General features: G+C 36.0%; 1 protein-coding gene across 1 annotated transcript; it reads right to left on the bottom strand.

The window, feature by feature from the left end:
• Positions 1-1682: 1682 nt before the first annotated feature.
• Positions 1683-19070, bottom strand: RBP1 (retinol binding protein 1). The gene is made up of 4 exons (XM_032193556.1): positions 18989-19070; positions 18201-18379; positions 4994-5095; positions 1683-1736 (listed from the first exon to the last, which is right to left on the bottom strand). Exons 1-4 carry the CDS (start codon positions 19059-19061, stop codon positions 1683-1685), a joined length of 408 nt encoding a protein of 135 aa, XP_032049447.1. The 5' UTR covers positions 19062-19070.
• Positions 19071-19931: the final 861 nt, after the last annotated feature.

The following is a 19931-nucleotide window of genomic DNA, read 5'->3' as shown; positions in this document are numbered from 1 at the left end:
CCCAGTGCTATACATGTATATTGCCAAGAAATAAGCTACAAGGGAACCTAAAGGAGACAATTGCATTACATATGTCTGTAATTCTAGGTTGTGTGAACATCTGTTGCAATAGTTACACAAGAATTTACCTGGGAGGGAGTATTTTTCACCTGTTTTGTTACACATCACATGGGGTTGTGTAAACCTTCATAGATAATATTGTCTGTGTACTTCCTTATGTAAAAGATAGAACTTTACAAAATTAAATTAGATGTATATTACAGTACATCTTGTGCCACATTTACAGTATATAGTACAGTTGAAATACCATAGCTCAGAAAGTTTATCACCTCCACTGTACTAAATTCTTAGTTTAAAACAAATGGTTCTGGACCTCCGTTTCTTCATTTGTTAGATCAGACTGGTAACATTTCTGAACAAGTTTAATAATACTGCATATTTTAGAGCTGTCTCTGGTTAGTAGAGAATGTCATAACTTGTTCACATTTATGCGATGAATGTCTAAAATTTCTCTCAAGTCTTAGCACTGGGCTCCCAAAGCAGGCCAAAGCAATACTATGTCCAGGGGTTGCAGCACTTCGGAACATCTTGGACACTGCCATAGCAACTTCCCCACTGATCAAGTCTTTGAAAATGTCTAATAACAGTTGTTGTAGGACACACTTTTAACAGTGTGACTTCTGCTAAAGGTCTGATCCATCAGGCATCCTGCATCCTTGAGTCTTTTTAAACGTGATGTGAGGTGCTGGTGCTAGCTGTATATCCAGTGTATTGACAGTCTGAAAATACAACTTTGGTTTATAAATCACTATGAATGTTTATAGTGACTAAGTCAGTGGTAGAAACTGCTAGGCCAATGCTTTGCTATACATATATGCTGCATAAGAACATGAACACAATGATGTGTCCTAATAAAATTTGCAAATGATACCATAGAAAGCAATGCTAGTCATACCTTTTGTTTGGCACATGTACAATTATATAGTTTCTAACAGTGATCTTACTATTTGTTTCTTCAGAATGGAAAAGTAAATAAATAAATTAAAAAAAAAAAAGAAAAAAAAAAAAAAAGAATGGACAGACATTGGCTAAAGCATTTAGAAAGCAATTGCCCCTTGGCCATGGTTCTTTAAGTGCTATTTTTCTAGACTGCTGATCCATATCTTTACTTAATTTGGGAAATCAGACCTTCATTTTTGGTAGAATACTTTCAGTGAAGTATTGTTCCAATGGAGCTGATGCTAAAATTCTCACTGACCTCAGTGAAATCAGGGTTTCCCATAAGCCACATACTGCACTTTTTTCACTTTCCTACAACAATTCATTACCTGAAAACAAGACTACCTTAAGGTCCCTTGCTAAAGCTACGGAAGGGTGATTTCCATTATGAGTAAAGCATGTGCTCACAAGTATCTTGCTGTATACCAAACAGCCTCCATTTTGGTGTCGTCAAGAATTACAGTGCACACCCATTTAAAACTTTCAAAAACTTTAATGGGTTTTATTTTCAATTACTTCTTTAAAATAATTTGTTAAAAATATTTTATTCCAACTATACTGTTCTAATGTAAGCTTCATCTCTGTGTTTACTCTCTTGTCATTGACGGTCATTACTTGTGCTTGGAAATTTGGTGGCAAGTCTGTAAATTCTACTGTTCTTCATTTCTGTATCAGCCGTAGGCTCACTGTACCTTCTTAAAGACCTGCTTACACTTGACTCCACACACTCTTATTTCCTAGGAAGAGAAAATAATTAAAAAAAAAACAAACACAACAACTTTTACATAGGACATGCATTATAAATTCACATATATGTCCAGCTTGAGTATGCAATTTCTTATCAAACTGGATTGTATAGCTTGTACATATTTTAGCCTATTTTTTAATCATAAAAGAAACTAGCAGGTTTGGGTTTACTTTCTGGAGAAAGGTGGAATAAGAAGTTATTTTGGGATCCCAGAATTTAAAGGGCCATATGTGTTCCTGGTGCATTATTCACTATTTGTGTGTGCAACTGCTTAAGTCTTTGAAATGAGCGTTCTGTATTTTAGACACATGAACAAGTTATTTGGGGATGGATTTGAATAACGAATTCTGTATGTTGATGATTGGTAGTTCAAACCTACAAAACTAGAGAACAGCTGAAAGCACAGTCTAGCAACAGGGCAGTCAAAGCTAGGAAAGGACGTGTAATTGTATACGTAAGAGTTGAGCTAGGTCTATAAATCCCAGCATGGCAGTGAGTTTTGACTGACCTTGGCCATACTAGATGCCTAATGCTTTCCACTTGTCTTTTGTGTTCCACAATAGGTTTTTAAAAAATCTCTACTTGCTAATCATCAGGTCATAGTTACTTGCACATAAGCAGATACATTGATGTTTGTGTCTTGGGCATTGATTTGCGAGGCTTACTGTTGTCCACCTAGCCTTGCTGAAGATGCAGTTTAATTTTCTGTATTACTGAAACTGTTGAAGTTAGACCTGAGAGTTGCACACAGTCTTTGTGGGGATTTGTGGAGGTGTTGACTGGTTTTGCTAGAAAAAGAAAATGGGTGGGGCTCCCTAAGGGACATAAAGACAAAGATTATGTGTGACCTAGAAGTAGGGTAGCGCTTCATATTTCAAGATAAGACTTTTAATTAAGCTGTCAGAATATTTTGAGGAAATGGGGAGCAAAGTTAACTGGAAAGTTATGCCCATTTTCTTATGGGGGACTTTGATAAAATGACTTATTAAGAAGAACTTACACTGGATCAATAACCTTATTGGCATATGTTGCTAGCCTGCAGCAAGAGAAGGCGCTTCATGGTGAATTGATGAAACAAGCAGACTGATGCAGTGATTTTAGCTGGGACCTGTTTTGTTCACTTTATATATAGGTAACCCAGAAGAAAGAGTGTGCTGTAAGTGCTAAGAGATCTGCTGACAGTGATAAAAACCTACAGAGCAGAAGCAATCAATACAATAGAAAATGGCAATAAAACTCAAAAGGAAATTGAGAATGGTCAAATAAGTCACTCACATAAAACAGAATCTAAAGAGGAAAAAGAACTACACAAAGTACAGACCATAGAATGAAATGGTGAAAATAGGAGGCGATAAACTACTAAAGGATGTGGTACTGCTTTCTACAGAACCATGGAAGGAATTAAATTAACACTTGGCTCGTTGTGTAAAGTTCAATAGGATCATAAAACTATCGAAGTATCAATTTTTTAGAGGTAACTGTCCATTGTACCAAAGTACTCTCAAGAGTACAGGACCTAGTAATCTTAGCTGGTCAAAAATAAGATACTAAACGGGACTCTTACTGAATGTTTAATGGACAAAGTTACACTAATGAGAATTCAGAGGAATAAAGAGGACATTTTTGAAGTTCATGAAACATAAAAAGTGATAACATTGAAATATTGGGAACTAGTCTCTAAAATACTTGGGTACTTCCCTTGCATGAAGGAACTTTGTACTGACTTCTGTGTACAGACAGATCATGGTAAATTGTACAAGTGCCAATTAGTGCAGTGATGCCCATGTAAGCTGGCAGGTATGAGACAGAATTCTCCACAGCCTTCTGAAGCAGCAGCCTCAGATCTGTCAGGTAACCTCAGGGTACCTCAGGGCACTAGACAACAATGTGTGAGCAATGGAATCTCATTTTATGACTTCTAAAATAACCCCCCTGACAGGTTCAGGCATAGAAAGGAGTCTGGCCTGGAGGTCCACGGCCAGGCTGCATGGCTAAAGCATGAATCAGAGTAAGGATACAGAAATCTGGGCGAAAGAAATTGGTGTTGGGGGCAGCGAGTGGGAAGAGAGAATGAGTGCAGAGCTGTCAAGGGACAGGGACTAGGATTTGCCAAAACGGAAGCCAAAAAAAAAAATCTAAGAGCAACTAGTGCCATCGCTTCATGTGAGTTGAGTGCTGCAGGGAGTAAGTTGAGCTTCAAGGCCAGACAGCGTGGGGCTAATTACAACCCCTGTGCCAACAGAGAACCTGGAAGGGCAGCTGCCTGCGGTCACAGCCCCGACTGTTGTGAGTTTGGGAGGCAGTGTGCAACTACTGTAGCCTGTTTGTGTGCAGACAAGAGGGAATGCATATACACAGAAAATTTTGGAGTCTCCTTTTCAGAGGTTCACCTCTGCTTTCATTGAGATCATGACTGCAGCTGTAAAGTTACTTCCCTATTTACCTGCATTATATCAGATGGCAAGGTCTATCACATACATTCATTTTCCAAACTGTTTTCTGGGACTTCCAGTACTTCCTGAAACTTGTGTGTAGTAATAAGGGGCTTTGGGAACTTTCACAAAGATTCATTTATAACTCCATTACTGATTTGAAAAAGAGAACATTCATTTTAAATGCTGTGTGCTAATAGTACTGATCAGTGGAATGAAATTGAAGTTGGATTTTATTATCTCAGCAGGAAGAGTTCATTTTACCCACACTGATGAGAGAGCGAGGATACTATGAAGAGCTGTGTAAGAAAAGAATAGACGTCTTCTTTCAAATCCTGATAACTTAGAAAAGATAGAAATGGTGATCTGAGAGAACATGACATGTTAGAAAACTTAATTGCTGTTTTAGTTCTCTAGGCTATAATACAGTCTAGCCTGTAATTATTTTAGAAGAACAGTGGTATATTTCCCCCTTATGGCTTACTGTTGGATGTGTACTTTCACAAGTTCCCATACTGTGTATTTTATAAAATGTACAATAAATGTCTTCCTCGGTGTAAACATTTCAAACTGCTCTGTTCAGACAGACAGTTAACACAGAAAGAGTACTACACTGAAATGAGGCAATCTCTGTAAGGAACATAGAAGAATAATGGTGCCAAATGAAACGATTGCTTTAGAAAGAAGTCAAATGCAGCAACAACTTAATTATGTCAAAAAAAGACAAGATAATATAGCACACAGCTTGCTGCATTACATCTAGCCATTTGAATAAATAATAGGATGGTGTTTGAAACCTATTACACGATCTTACCAGGTGCATTTCATCTCCTTCAATCCACTGAGTCCAGCCACGATCTTCTTTTTCTCCTTTCTGTACGCAGAGAAGCTTATCTCCCTCCCAGGATACTGTGGTCTAACAAAACAGGCATGTTCAGTGCTGCTGTAGCATTTCCTGATATTATGATTAGTTTGCTTAAAGAAAACCTACTCTACGTTATAATAAAAGATTAATGAATTTCATAAGAATAATTGCAGAGCATTATAATAATTAAGATAATTATAAAAGATATGAGCTTAAATGGCAAGTTGTTGTGCAACTGCCTGTCAAAACTCAGAAGGGTGAGATAAACTGTTTAACTGTAAGAAAAAAAACAAAAAAAAACAACCATAAAAATCATTGTGTGAAAGTGCACTCCTTTCTCCTTGCTAACAAACACAACATCAAAAGGGATGTGCAGCTGTATTTGTAAGAGGAGCTAAAAACCTGAGATTCAGTTTCTTTCCACCATACAAAGGATTGTCCAGCTGCCCTACCCAAACATAATTCCCACATACTGGCAGCTAGGGATGCACGTGAAAGGCTTTTACTGCGTTTTTTTGTTTTTCTTTAATATATGCATATATGCATATGTATATATACATATATTTTTATATATGTATGTGTATATATATATATACACACATATATACATATGTTTCCCCCCCCCCCCATGTCTAAATTTGTCATCCATGATAGAGCAGAGTGATTTGGAAGTATCAGTAAATTGATAACTTTGCCATCATCCTGCTTTGCCTAACAGTAGCTGGAGAACTACTTGAGCCAGGTTTGGCAGAATAAGAGTAAGGTGTTGCAGGATTCATCACAGCACTTTTGTGAACACCTGTGCTGCCCTGAGTTATTGATTAATAAAAATACTGGAATGTATGAGGGTGCATCTTTCAGCTTGTTGCTGCGGTTAGTACTTACTAATGATTTGATTTCACCCCTCCTTAAATTAAAGAGAACAATATTTTGTAATTTTTTTTTTTTTTTTTTTTTTTTTTTTTTAAGAAGTGAAGACAAGAGCAGTGGCAATTTGTAATGCAGTTCTGGTGCTGCAAAAGCTTAGGATAGTTGAGCATCAATATTAGCACACTGCTTTTAAATCAGCTTGTGTGAAGTGAATCTGAGGACTAACTACAGAATTACTGTCTACCTTGTTAAAGTCTTCAAGCCAGTACCTGTATAAGTAGTCAAATATGGAGACAAGATATCCTGTTTGATTTTTAAGAGAAGTCAGTCTACATTTGTTATTCTGGGAATTACAAGTTCAGCATTCAAGAACTGCACAATGCTATTTATTAAATTTGTGTATGTCACAAACAATTAATTCTTAAATGATAACCACGAGAGCCACCATCTATAAATGAGTACAGCCAGCAGTCCCCACCCATGGGAAGCTTTAGACTAAACAAGCATGGAAAATGAACCACTAGAAAGAGTGCCAGCATAGATGATCATAAGCAAGGCATTATTAGTACTCCTATACAGTCTGTTTGCACCACACGGGGTTTCTTAAAGACAGACTTTTTTGTCCTTGCTAAAAATCTCTCATTTGTAGAATGCATTGCCAAGTTGTTCTGTCTCTCCTGTAAAATAATGTATTTAAACCTAGTAGTAGATAGCATTTTTTTTTTAAAATGTTTTCTTTTAATGTTTAAAATGCTCACGCAGGAAGGGACAACACATTGTGGCAAAGCTGTATTTAAGAGAGTTATTGTGATCGCCATAGTTTATATCCTTTTCCATATCTGTTTTGATTTTATGCATGCCCATTTGGAAAGTGGAGGGGAACAAATAACACTAGTTAACATCTTAGACTTTCTGATGATTCTCAGCATCACTACTATATCAGAAAGTGAAGATTATTTCTTCCAGTGATCAGACAAAAGGGATACCGTGGAATAAATCAGTTGTATGTGTAGCTTTGCTTAGTACCAGTACTTATTTCTATCCCTTGAGTACTAGCTCAGCATAGCTGAGTCATTAGATTACCTGTAAAGTTTTATTTCATAGGTTTATACGTGAATTCACAGGCAATATACAATGATAAAATAAGAACTTTATTAACACTACTAACATGCAAAGTTAGCTCTGGAAGTTACTAGTCCTGATAATACTTCACTAGCTTAGTACACTTGGGGGCAATAGAGAAACGTTTGTAGCAACACAAAAAAATGTTAACTTTTTCAGCCTCTAAGGGCTTTAAAAATTGTTTCATCTCAGGAAACAACAATTTTTTTCTCTTGCATTTTGTTTTTTCAATCAAGATTAGATATCGCTTTTGGTGACTTGGTGACAGTCATGAAAAGTAAAATATCACAGACTGTTAACCAAGCTGTTTTATCAGAATTCCCAGTTGTCATCCTTTGCCCTCCCTTTCAGGCATATAAATACTGAAGGGATGTGAGTAAACCATACAGTTTCTGATTTTTGTATGTGGCTCTTTTGCTATGAAGGTTATAAAGGACAGAAAGTAGTGCTAGAGAACACAACATTTTCTCTTTGTTAGCAAAAACAACCGTTTTACGACAGTAAGATTAATCAGTAGTATTTTTATCTTTTCTTTCTTTAGATCAAACTCTGAAGTCGGAAATAACAAAAGACCCAAATAATACAAAAGACAGAAGTTCCACTTTTACCTCAAATCAAAGAGAACAATACGCTCTTCAATTCCAAATATCTCTACAGAGACACACAGAGGATGGAATTGTTACAGCTGGTGTATGTGCGGCCAATAGCCCACTCTTTACAAACAGCCAAGATACAACAAAGCTTGCCTTACAGCATTTCCAAATATTTGAGTCAGAACATAATAACAACATTCTAAAAATACCATTGTAGGGCAACTTTTGGTAAATATTGGCCCTTTTATTGTACGTAAGAGCAATGATTTAGAGTTTACCATTTGGTGTATAAACTCTCCTTTCCTTGTGAATACAGAATATCAGTTCAGTGACTACTGACTGGGAGAAATACTGTAGCTTCAAAAAATGTAGGATATTTTCTGGGTTTATACCCAGATGAACCCAGATACTCCATACCTTAAGTGAGAAAATGAACTATTTATGTCTTCCTCACCATTTTCCACTTTCTCCAGGAAGACCCCTTACATTTTTGTGTTAACCTAATGACAGTATATGGGCAACAAAGAAAAAAAAAATATGTCTGGAAGAGAAAAAAAATGGTGGGGAGATACTGTAGGCAATCAAAATCTCCCAACAGGGAGTGCTTGAATTCCCTTAGATATAACATCTGCCTTGAAGAACTGTACTGTGCTGATATATTTTTTAAAAGCTTTATTCTTCCAGACTGATCTTTTCCCTTGCATTTCCAAAAGATGGACAGTGTGAAAGAGAGTGTTAGAAATGTATCATGTGTCATTAGTCTGTGCATCATTTCACTGAGCTACATGAACACTAGCACCATGCAGTAATTAAAGGAGAATATTGATCAAGGGTTTCTTACGCATGTTCTTGAGTCTCTTACTGCCTGATCAAACTTAAAACTTAAGACGAATACACACTAAGTGAAATAGATGTAATTCTGTAGACAACTTCACCAGAAAATGGTGATTAATGTGATTAGTGGACAGTGTGATAAAAAGTACTGAAGGAACACAAGGAAAGTTAACAGGAGATAAAGTTAGCCTTGCCTCAATTTAACTTGTCTCAAAAATTCTAACCAACAATACTGCACCTCTTTGGGATTATGTACTTGGTTACATACTCTTGAGGTATAATAATGGGGCTTATCTGGGAGGTGAGGATGACAAACCAAGGCAATTATCTGATGAGGCTCCACTGGATTAAAAATTGTAGTTAAGTCTCTATTGGAAGAGGCCAATATCATACCAGTGGTCCCAAAGACTGATGGTTTTTCTGCCTAAGCACAGCTAGGTAGAGACAGATTACTTTACAAAAAAAAGAATTATACTTAATTCACTAATTATATTATCATCTTTGAAGCCTGAGAATACAGTAAATATTTAAATTTTCTTTAGTTTTATGATATGATTTATATGGTTTTACACTATTTTTGTGCACTTAGGTATTTTTCTTTTATTACCTGGCCCCTCACATACTTCTGTTAGTGATTTATGAAGATTTCAGTTACAACACTGTAGTCCTTGAAATAAAAAGTAGAATAAATGAAAATTAAAGTACTCTCATTACTGTTTTCAATTATGAGACAGAGATTTATTAAATGAAATATTTAGAAAAAATAAAACAAATCTATCAAGTATGTATTTGCATTTTCTCTAGTTGCAGTAACAGTAGTGAAGTCTTGCAGAATTACAGTAGATATTACTTTCAGCTTCTAGTGGTAAATCATATTGACCCACAGACAGAGATATTGACTCTTGTAATTTACTGAAATACTCATAAAACAAACTAATTTATCAGAAAACTCTGCACTTCCCAGTTAGGTCTAATTGCAAGAACATCTGATGCTGGCGCTGCACAATGTTTCTCATTCCCATGTTAGCTGTTCCTAACGTACTTGTTGGTGTTGTGCACTATACAGCTGAAGATACCTAATGCATTTTACAGATGAATGAACTATAATATTTTTATAAGTAGTCCACGAGCATATTTTTGCTGATGCTATATAGATTTTTGACACACTGCATTTACAAATATGAATTGCAGCTACCACCCTTCACCAAAGATGTGTTATTGATTTTCTATCTTCAGGAGAAACACAGCTGTACAAGTTCTATTTTTCTTCTACTTCCCTTCACAGTGCTGTCTCTATATTATGGTGCAGCAAATGACCGCAGTGCCCTACAACTGCATGACACAGGTCATTTTCCTTCTCAATCCAGTAATTCTGTGTTTATGAGAATAACTAGTCATTTACAACTGCAATTATGATTTAAGAAAGATCAAACAATGAAAAGAAGTTGTTTAGGTCAGATGACACAGGAAAATCCAGTTCAAGCTGTGCCCTGTAGTATGCTTTTAGATAACACCAAAGGAAATACTCTAGTATTTTTGGTCAAACATAGCTATGTATCCAACTAGATATTTATTAGATGCTCAAGATAAAGTATTTACATCTCAACTAAGTATCGAAGTGATATAAAAACATCTGATAAGTAGTTTTCAGGGGGAATTTTTCATCAACTGAAGTGCTGATGGAATAAAATGTTGGTAACACAAACAAAAAAATATAATGGTGAAAGTGCATTCAGTAAGGTCATAGTCGCTACCTGTTACTTTCTGTGTCAGAGGCATGCTGCACACTGCTAACGGGAGGGCTACAAACATGTTCAGTTTGTCATCTCTCCAGCCTGTAAGTCCTTTTATCACATCAAGTCTGTATCTGCAGCTTGTTGACAGATTGTTAAACTATTGAGAAAAGAGCAGATTCAAGCAAAAAAATACTTGATACACTAATATTTTTCTATTTCTCTTCCAATTCCATAATTGAAATTAGGTAAATAAGTTTATTTCTAAAAAAAAGTCAGATCCAGGAATACTGGGAACATGCAGAAAATCAAATGAGGGAATGAAAAATATAGGTAATTTTTCAATGAAACCTAAGTTAAACAAGATTATCTACCCAGAAAAGTTTAGACATTCCAGAGCTGAAAAAGTAAACTTACCATTAAGACATTCAGTCTACTTTGTAAGTCTATTTAAAGAAGCCCCCCGTTTTCTTTTAATTACTTTTTCAAAGTAGACTTTCTAATTTATGTTTACTTCAGCTGTTCATTGTTTTTACAAACTTTTGAAGCAAGTCTCCGTAAATTAGGTACTTTCTTTGCTCCCTACATGTGCTATGGTAACAGCTCTGTTAATGCGTGAGCTACCACACTACAGACCTTGAATGAAAAATCCTGGAAGATACATGGAAATGTATCAGGCACTGAAAAAATGAGAATCAATTAGGAAATTGATTAGGAATCCATTAGGAAAAGGCCTCTTCATCTTTCCTAGTAGCCCAGTAATGTTTGATGGTTTTATTTCTTGTATTTTTTTGAACTGTCCTGATTCTTGATAGTGTTTGGGCTCTGAGATACCGTATCTGAGAACAAGGTAGCGCTATACCGGAAAAAAATAAATGGCTTCCTATGAGGTCACTATCATAGTTAAGAACACAAATGGAAATACTGCTAATTTTCACAACACATTATCAATTTACATGGTCAATTGGTTGTAAAGTATAAATCCTTTGAAAATATATATGATCTTAAAATTTGATTCAAAAATATAAACGGCCTACATCTCACTACTTCTCAACTTATTTTAATTATATTAAGAAGGTATCAAATTTTCTTGTTAACATAAAAACAGCTTAGGATGATACAGATAAACAGCTAAAAAAGCAGCATTGCCATCTGAAAAAAATCACATACAAACTACAGAAGCATTTCTTATTAGCCATGGAATTTATTCTATTGAAAGAAACTTACTGATTGCTTATTCTGTTCATAACCATTCCACGCACTCCAGGCTCTTTTCAAAATTTAACAGAACCTATTCTAGTAGTATTGAAAATAGAGATATGAAGTTACCATAGTTTTAAAAGATCTAACAGAAGTAAGGGTTCAACGTGGTGTTTCCCAAAGAACCAAGTCTCTAAACAGAAAATCTGTGGACTAATTATGTCTCTTCTACAGGAAAATATCTAGCAAACATTCACCAACAGAAAAATTAGTGGTAGGATTCCTGCACATCATCTCAAGATATTGTTGGACAAAGGCTATACATATTTCGCTATCCTTTAGCTGGGGAGGATGGTAAAGACTGTCCAGATCTTTCCTTCCCATAACAACTTCAGTTCAACCCTGAAGAAGCACCTATAAATCTAACCTCCTATTTAATCCTTCCTGCTTTAAGCCAAGCAGCAACAGATCTCCTGAAGTTAGCTAACAGGAAAAGGATGGTGGCACAATACAACACATTTCTCATTACTTTGAGGGGCTGGTGCATGACATATCATAACGGGTACCTGTAGCTATAGGACTCTGAAATATGCCTGTGCCATTCTGAACCTGCTCAGATCATTACTGAAAGACAAGCTGGTTATACTGCGGGCATTCCGTACCTGACTGATAAGCTTACTGAAGTTCACTGTAGTCAAAAAAATCGGACTCTTGCATAAGCAGTGTTTTGCTTCTGTGATTGTCACCATCTCCATTGCTAGCAAACAGAATTGTAATGACAACTTTTAGATCAAAGAGTAAGCTGCTGTAGCACAGGGTCTTAAAATGTTGAACACTGTTGTTCTAAATGTTATTTTGAATTCTTGCTCATAAGAACAATGACGGAAGGCAATGACTGAAGACATATGCCAGGCTCCAGGCTACGCAGGTGACAACATGTGGGAGAAAGAGTAGAATAAGTATTCTGGGTAGTACATCAAGTTTTATTTCTTAGGAATGGTAATCTTTTTTCTTACTGAAATAAAACTGTAAGAATCCATACAAAAATGGGATGACTTGCTTATATCCTACATCAGAAGAAACTACAAAACAATAAATCCAATTCACTTTGTGCAAGGATCAGAATCAATTCTAAGACATTCACTGTTTAATTTGATGTGTATAATTGAATTACCCTCTGTAAATTTAGCAAGATGCAATTGTACATAACACTAATGGTTTGTCATTCAAAATCCAATTTGATAAGTTGGGTTCTCCAGTTTTCACCTGATTCTTTGTGATGGCACACACTGCATTCATCATTCTCTGAACTTTTCTGGATGCACACAAAGCTGAAATACTATGCCCATCCAAAACCTCCTTGCCCACAACACTTTCAGAACATTAGCCGTTGTTTTGTGAGTAACTAGCTCAAACTGTTGGTTAGCCTCAGGTATTCGGTATGAATCCCGGACTATAAGCTTTGAAGTTAACGATATCTTAATGCATACGACAAAATGTTCTAGAGATCTCATCTGACATCATTATGTAAATGTGCTGAACAGATCACTTACAGATAACAAGCAGTACTGCCAAAAGGCCAAGTAATGTGGGAAAAACAAAAACAAAACAAAAAAACACCACAAAAACACAATACCAACAAAACAAGACAGAAAAGAAAAATGGGAATAGCATCTCATTAATGAGCCTCAGGGAGTGAGAGAGGCAGAGTCAGATCCAAGAGTGGAACTTTGTTCTCTGGTTGACTGGAGAACCATTCTTCCTTACCTGGAGACAGTAGTTAGTAAAAGGTCAGGAGTATCAACACAAAACTACGTGAAGACTACTTCCTTTGAATTAAAATCACAAGAAGTCAGAGATTATTTCAAGAAGCAACTGGGGAATTTACATTTCTGCAGAGAGAGGGAGCAGTAGATTTGAGAGAAGAATAGTGTGTATATATATACACACATAAGTACAGCCAATCATAAACACATCTCCCAGCAATACTCATTCTAGAACAATGCTTCTTCCAATATAGTATATGAGAAAACACTTACAAACCCAAATCCATAAACTGAAGTAATTTTTAAAAAGAAAACGAAAACATTTGAAGATGTGAAGAAACCAAGGATTTGAATCAGAAGGATCAAGTAAAGACATACACTGCTGATCTTGCATCTTACTAGAAAGACAACTCATTTTGAGTCTTCTCATCCTGTTGAGGATCCCTAGTGAAATTCTAAGTATCACTGGTGATTGCTTTTTTGACAGCAAAGTAATCATTCCAATACCTATTCTAAACTAGATTAACAGCTGTGAATTCCATTTGTGGAATAGAGGAACCCTGCCTAAATAACAGTTAAAAAAGTTTAATGAGCCATGTAATTTTATAATAGGGCTTTATTCTGACCTTGCAGCAGTATAAATCAAATTATACCCAGAACAACTAAACTTTATTGTGTTTTCCCTGAATATAAACTAGACAGGAATCAGTTTCACATCAGGCATGTTTATTGTTTAAAACAGAGCCATGATCAACCTCAAAGACCCTGCCTCAAGTAAGACCTTTCACTAGGATATGGCACGTGCAACTGGCAGAATGGTTGCTCAGATGCCTGTGGACAATCCTTATGAGGCTGTCTAAACATTAAATGACTATATACTTTCAGGAAATTATTCCACATGGTAACAAGTATGATTGATCTGTTAAGTGAATTCCAAATCCCCCCACCTCCCATACACCCTACTTCTGACTGACATACCAAACAAATGTGCTGTGAAGGTGCATAAAGTTAACTTTTCTGTTTCATGTCAGATCCTACCCCATTCTTACATTTACTGTTAACATATTTTACATCGTAGGCATCTCCTCGGCTTCCCTGTTTATTACTGACTGTGAGAAAGGGAAATAAAATTATCTGAGGATGAACGGGACATGCTTTTAGAGACAGATATCAACTAATTATTGTTTCAATAAGCTTTTGCTTCTTTGGTGCACAACAAAATTTTTCCACAGTAAAGCTCACATGCTTGAAACAAGCTTTTATCATTAGTGTAATAGCTAAAATGCTTGCTAAATTAATTGTAACTAGAGACTATGGAATATATCTTTAAAATGAGGAAATTTCATGATGGGGCTGGATATTCCACTGAGAATGAAGATAGCACAGTGAAATACTCACTTCAGGCAATACCTAAGTCATAGTTACATATAAACTTCAAATTTCTGTCTTTGTACACTAACACCTAATGTATACTACCAGTTAAAACCAAAACCAAACTCTTGGAAGTAGTGGAAACTTTAGCACATGGTCCAATTCAAATATCACATCACACGAGAAATAATGTGATACAATGTGTAGAAAGAAGGCCAGAACATTAATATTGTAATTTGCACCTTGTAATGTCTGCAAAGAACATAAGATGCTCTTCAGTAAGCAAACTTCTATTTTATCTTTGTAGTTCAAATTGCCAAAAGTTTTAACAACCCTTAAGTATAACAAGTAAACTTGCAGAAACACATCTTTCATGAATGTGCCAAACAGAGAAACTCTAACTTCCACCTAGGAGATAAAATCTCTAGGGAAAAGCTCTGGGAGAAGTATGATAGCATCAGGATTGATACACCTTGTCTGCATTTCCTAAGAGACAAGGCTGTGCGGCAGCATGTCCCACGCACTACTGATAGTGCTCGGTACACGTGGAGTAACAACTGCCTTTAGGCAGCACCTTGTGCTGTCATTAGTGCTCTCTCCTGTATGGTCAACTATCCTAATCTTTGGTTTTACAAAACAAAGAAAATCTAAGTTCTAAAGAAGCAAATTTTCACTTCCCTAGAGAAATAAAACTGTAAAGGAGCTGGTATCACCAACTGATGTTATTTATATCCCTTAAGAAAACAGAATCACCTAAAAATGAGTGTCAGAAAAAAGTGACAGTTAAAGGTAAAAACAAAATAAAACAACTGAATCTGCTAAGGTTTATCCAGCTGAATTAACTCCCTGTTCCAAGTTCAGAGGTTTCCAGCAGTGACCAACTACAATAAGGAAAAAAAAAAATCCAAAGTGAAATCAAGGAGGAATCCCATACCATCACAGGAGTACTAATCCCTATTGTCATAACTTCAACTTTCTTCTAAAATTAGAATCAGCAAAAGTTTTTAGCCTTTACTCATCATAGACTATTGACGTGGAATTATTGTAATTATACTGTACCCTGACAGACTCAAAGGTGTATTTTACAACTGAAAGGTGAACAAAGTTTCAGTGAATTACAAACAAGATCCAACGTGTTCACTGTGCTAATATTATTTTTACTGATGTTAACTCTAGTTAGATGACTCTTAAAATATATTTTTCATTAAAAGAAACATGATCCATGAATGATTTCTAAGGTTATTTTTACTAGTCTCATGATGATTGCTCTGCTTTATAAAACTAATGTTTAATGTGTAATTTGTCTTATCCATGTTACTTTGTACTTCTAACGCGTTGAGCTTCTTGGAAGAACAGCAGGACAGCAAGGAGAGAACTTGCCCAGTGGTCTCCTCAGTTCATAATATAGATAAATGATTCATAATCTCTCCCATTAGACAGACTGAGTATTAATGATTAAGCCATTTATGGTGTGCAGTTTCACAAGCTATAGATGAAGAAACGAAACATTAAGAATCACATTCAACCTTTGTTTTTATGGTGGCTTTCCTCATAACACCAGTCAGGGAGTGTTCCAGTATCTCTTGCATCACCTCCATGACCCTTCCTTAACAAGGCTTCCAGCCCGTTGGAGTTATTTCATTGCAAACTGCAAGCCTGGCCTGACGGTACAGTTATCAGATTTGGACTGAAGTGGCTTCCAAAAAACAGCTCCTTGTACTGTTTTCCTTTGGAAAAGCTGTGGTTTCACCAAGAAAATAAATCTTTAGTCAGAAAATTGAACTATAAAGTATGATACATTGCTACAAGGCAACAGTCACAAAGAGTGACCTTAGTTTTAGGGCTGCAGTTGGTATCTACTTATGATGTGGGAGGTCAAGAAGAGATACTGAAGACTTCTGAAAGCTTTAGTGAAGTTGTATGTCTAAGCCATTCTCAACAAAGAAACAACCAGTTAGAGTTAGCATGACTTTTTTTTTTTTTTTTTTTTTGAAAAGGCAAGAAGATGAAGCTACCTCCTCTTTCCAAGGCTGAGTGATTTTGCACTAAAGAATCAATAGACAAATTGTTTAAGCAACACTTGAAATCAGGGTGATCTGGGTTCCACCCCAAATCTAATACCTGCTTTAGTGACTTGAATAGTCTCTATATTCTTCTTTCTGATTCAACACTTTGAATTCTTCCCCATCACTCAATTTAGCAAAATAGGGTAGCTAATATTGACCTGTTATAAATAGTGAAGTGTTAAGGATATTTTTCAGTGAACCAGAAGTTGTGCCGTATTTGTTCAGCATTTCAAAAGCATGGCTGGTCAAGGGCCACATTTTCATGTCTTCTGAATCAGCTTTTTCAGCACACCAGTTGCCTGACACAGTTTATGAGAACTCATTGCAGGTATATGCTAGCACAATTACTTCATTCTGACAAGCAGAGGATGTTTTAGTCTGGAGCTCAATGGTATTTAAGTATAGATAATGCTTAGCTGAAAACAGTTCTGTACTCACACAAACCAGCAGTTCACTGAATTAAACATGGAGTACTCAGACATTTTTAGCACTTCAGTAGATGACTTGAACATTGCTAACTATTGCTATCTTTGACAGTACTTTAGCCACCTAAATTTTTCCTTAGACTCATAACTGGTGGATCTGGACCACATCACCTTGGTGAAGAGCTTTCCAGTAATCAAAAATGCATTATGACATTATGCCACTTTCCTTTACACAAATATACTTTGATTCTCCCATTTGTGACTTTTGTATTCTGTACTCTATCGTGTTTCTACCTTCTCTAACAAGGAGTACAGAGGGGTTAGCTGAGGTCCTTGCTTGCTGATTAGTGGTTGTTTTTTTTTTTTTTTTCCTGGTCTTTGGGATCCTTCATTTCCTGCATTACTATTACCAGAGCAAAAGTAAATGTATATACCCTAACACTGGAGAACAGTACTTTGTAAATGGCAGTATCTATCTATGAATGGAAACCTATTAATTCCATTTTATATAATTACTCCTCTAGTCTCTCCTGAAATAATTCTTGTGCTTATCAACTTCTTCACCATGGGATATTGCAGGCATCATGCCCTTGAACTAACAGGAAAAAAAAAGTCCAGTCATATTCACCTAAAGAACTTTGTATTCTCAAGTTTTCTCTGTTAATTGGTATTTATAAGTCACAAGTTAGAAAACACCATCTTTCTGGCAAGCAAAAAGAGCTCATAAGGCAGAGTTCTTGGTGTTTGCTTATTGACTACAAAGATCTGTTCCAGAAGGCTAATTAACGCATCTGCTCTACCAAATACGCACAGAAAGGAAGGAGCACAAAAACAAGAATAAGAAAAGCAGCAGGTTTCTAAACACTTGGCCATTGTTGCACATGGGGAAGAGCACCTAGACCTGCAGCTGTTCTTGTACTGTAAAATATTAGTCTACCAAGAGATTCTGAAAACTCAAATGTAAATATCTTTCTGTCCAACAGATACCCCTGTGTAATTGAGTAACATTTAATTGAAATTACTATTAATTCATTGAAAAAAGTCACAGGAATAATTTTAGGAACAGACACATAAAATGGCTTATAGATGTTGTCTTTGCAAGGCCTTGGATTATTAATAGTCTTAATAGTCTTTTTTTTTTTTTTTTTGGTTAGTTGTTACAGTTCTAATGCTTACCATGCATTTGCGATCATCCACCCCAGCTAAATCCTCCTCAAACTCCTTCCCTACATCAAATTCCATGATGTAGTTTCTAAAAGTGCTTAGCGTTTTAATGATCATATGATCCCCATTCTGAAGGATTTCTTTGTCAGGTTTTAGCAAGTTTGCTATTTTTCTTACAGCAACATTTACATCTGAAAAAGAAAAAGAGTTATTTTAATCCAGAAAAAGTCTACCACAAAAGCAGGCTTGTAGCTCTTGGGAGGACTAAAATGAACATGGATAAATAAACATCCAGATCTTTCAGGCCAGATTGCTTAAAAGGAAAAATCCATAGCCTAATTCTTTTAGCTTAAATAAGTTTGTCTTGATTTGCTGATTATGTGGAACCCTAAAAAACACCACTTGTATTTCACAGTTACTAAGGGTATCAGTATTTCTATAGAACTATTAGCATTTTGCATGCTTCATCAAATGTAAACATGCAGAATTGCATCAAGTACATCATTGCCTCCTTAGCACACATGAAACTTTAAGATTATGGTTGGGTTTGAAATTTGAAATCCGCCACTTACCTCTTTCAGCTATGTAGTTTAATCACTGTAAAATTAATCATCAAGATGTTAAAAAGTAAAGACTGCTTAAGACAATTTTGCATACAGCAATTCTTACAGTGTATTCCCAAAATAAATATTTCTCGCAAAAATGATTTATGACTGTACAAAGAAAAATAGGTTCATGTCAGGACTAAGACAGGTAGCATTTATTGATTATTTATCAAAGAAACATGAAAGGAAGCATACCCAGTGCTTTCAGATACTCCTCAAAATTGTCATTGCTGATCATTTTCCAGTAACCATTAAAATCTGCAGGCATCCCTACTTTGGGTAATTGTTGAAATAAAAGACTCAGAACAGCGTGTTGATTCTGCACCTCACAGCTCACTGCCTTTCTTTGTGGCAAGTTTGAACTCTGGTTTCTTTTATCTGTTTTTTTAGACCATGTAGCTATGCAAGTCCTTCTAATCCGATTATTGTTGAAGTGTTGCCTTTAAATCCTTCCACAAAGCTGAACTTCTGAGATTTCTAATGACACCACGATAACTTGATATAAACAGAATGAAACATTCACTTTCCTTATAGCTTCTGGAAGGCCACTGATTATCTAGAGATCCATTTTAACCATATTAACTCTTCATTTTTCAAGCTACTCAAAAGTAAGATCTTTTAAATGGCTTTAGTTTAAGTTATTACCTAAACTCACAGAGGGTATGCACCAGTGTATTTTTGTTTTTTCTTTTTAGGCACATCCTACTTGCTTATGTTCCAGCTATTTTATGCTACCTTCTATTTGGAAAACAATCATAAGACCTTTTCAGTGGAAGCAATCTGTATCTGACATTAACTTGTTCCACAAGCTCCTTAATTCTACCCATAGAAGCTGTAGGGCCGGCTGAGGGCTCAAAACAGGCCAGTTAGGTGGAATCTTGCATTAAGAAGCTGTGGTTAACACCGTTCGTAATAAATGCTGCATCACAACACAGTGCATGCTCTCAGTTAATTTAAACACTGGAACACAGATTCACTTCTTACTTGCCTTTTTCAGCCAAATTTAGTTCCCTAATGTCACTGTTGTGTATGTTGTGTAAGCTGTGTATGCCCATGTTTCCACCCTCCCCCAGTACAGCACTATACTACGTGAGCGGAGTTCTTTATTTCAAAGGGATAACATCCAAACAATTCTAAT

The sequence above is a fragment of the Aythya fuligula genome, chromosome 9 (genome assembly GCF_009819795.1).
Source record: "Aythya fuligula isolate bAytFul2 chromosome 9, bAytFul2.pri, whole genome shotgun sequence".
NCBI classification, from domain to species: Eukaryota; Metazoa; Chordata; class Aves; order Anseriformes; family Anatidae; genus Aythya; species Aythya fuligula.
This window is presented reverse-complemented; position numbering and strand designations above follow the sequence as displayed.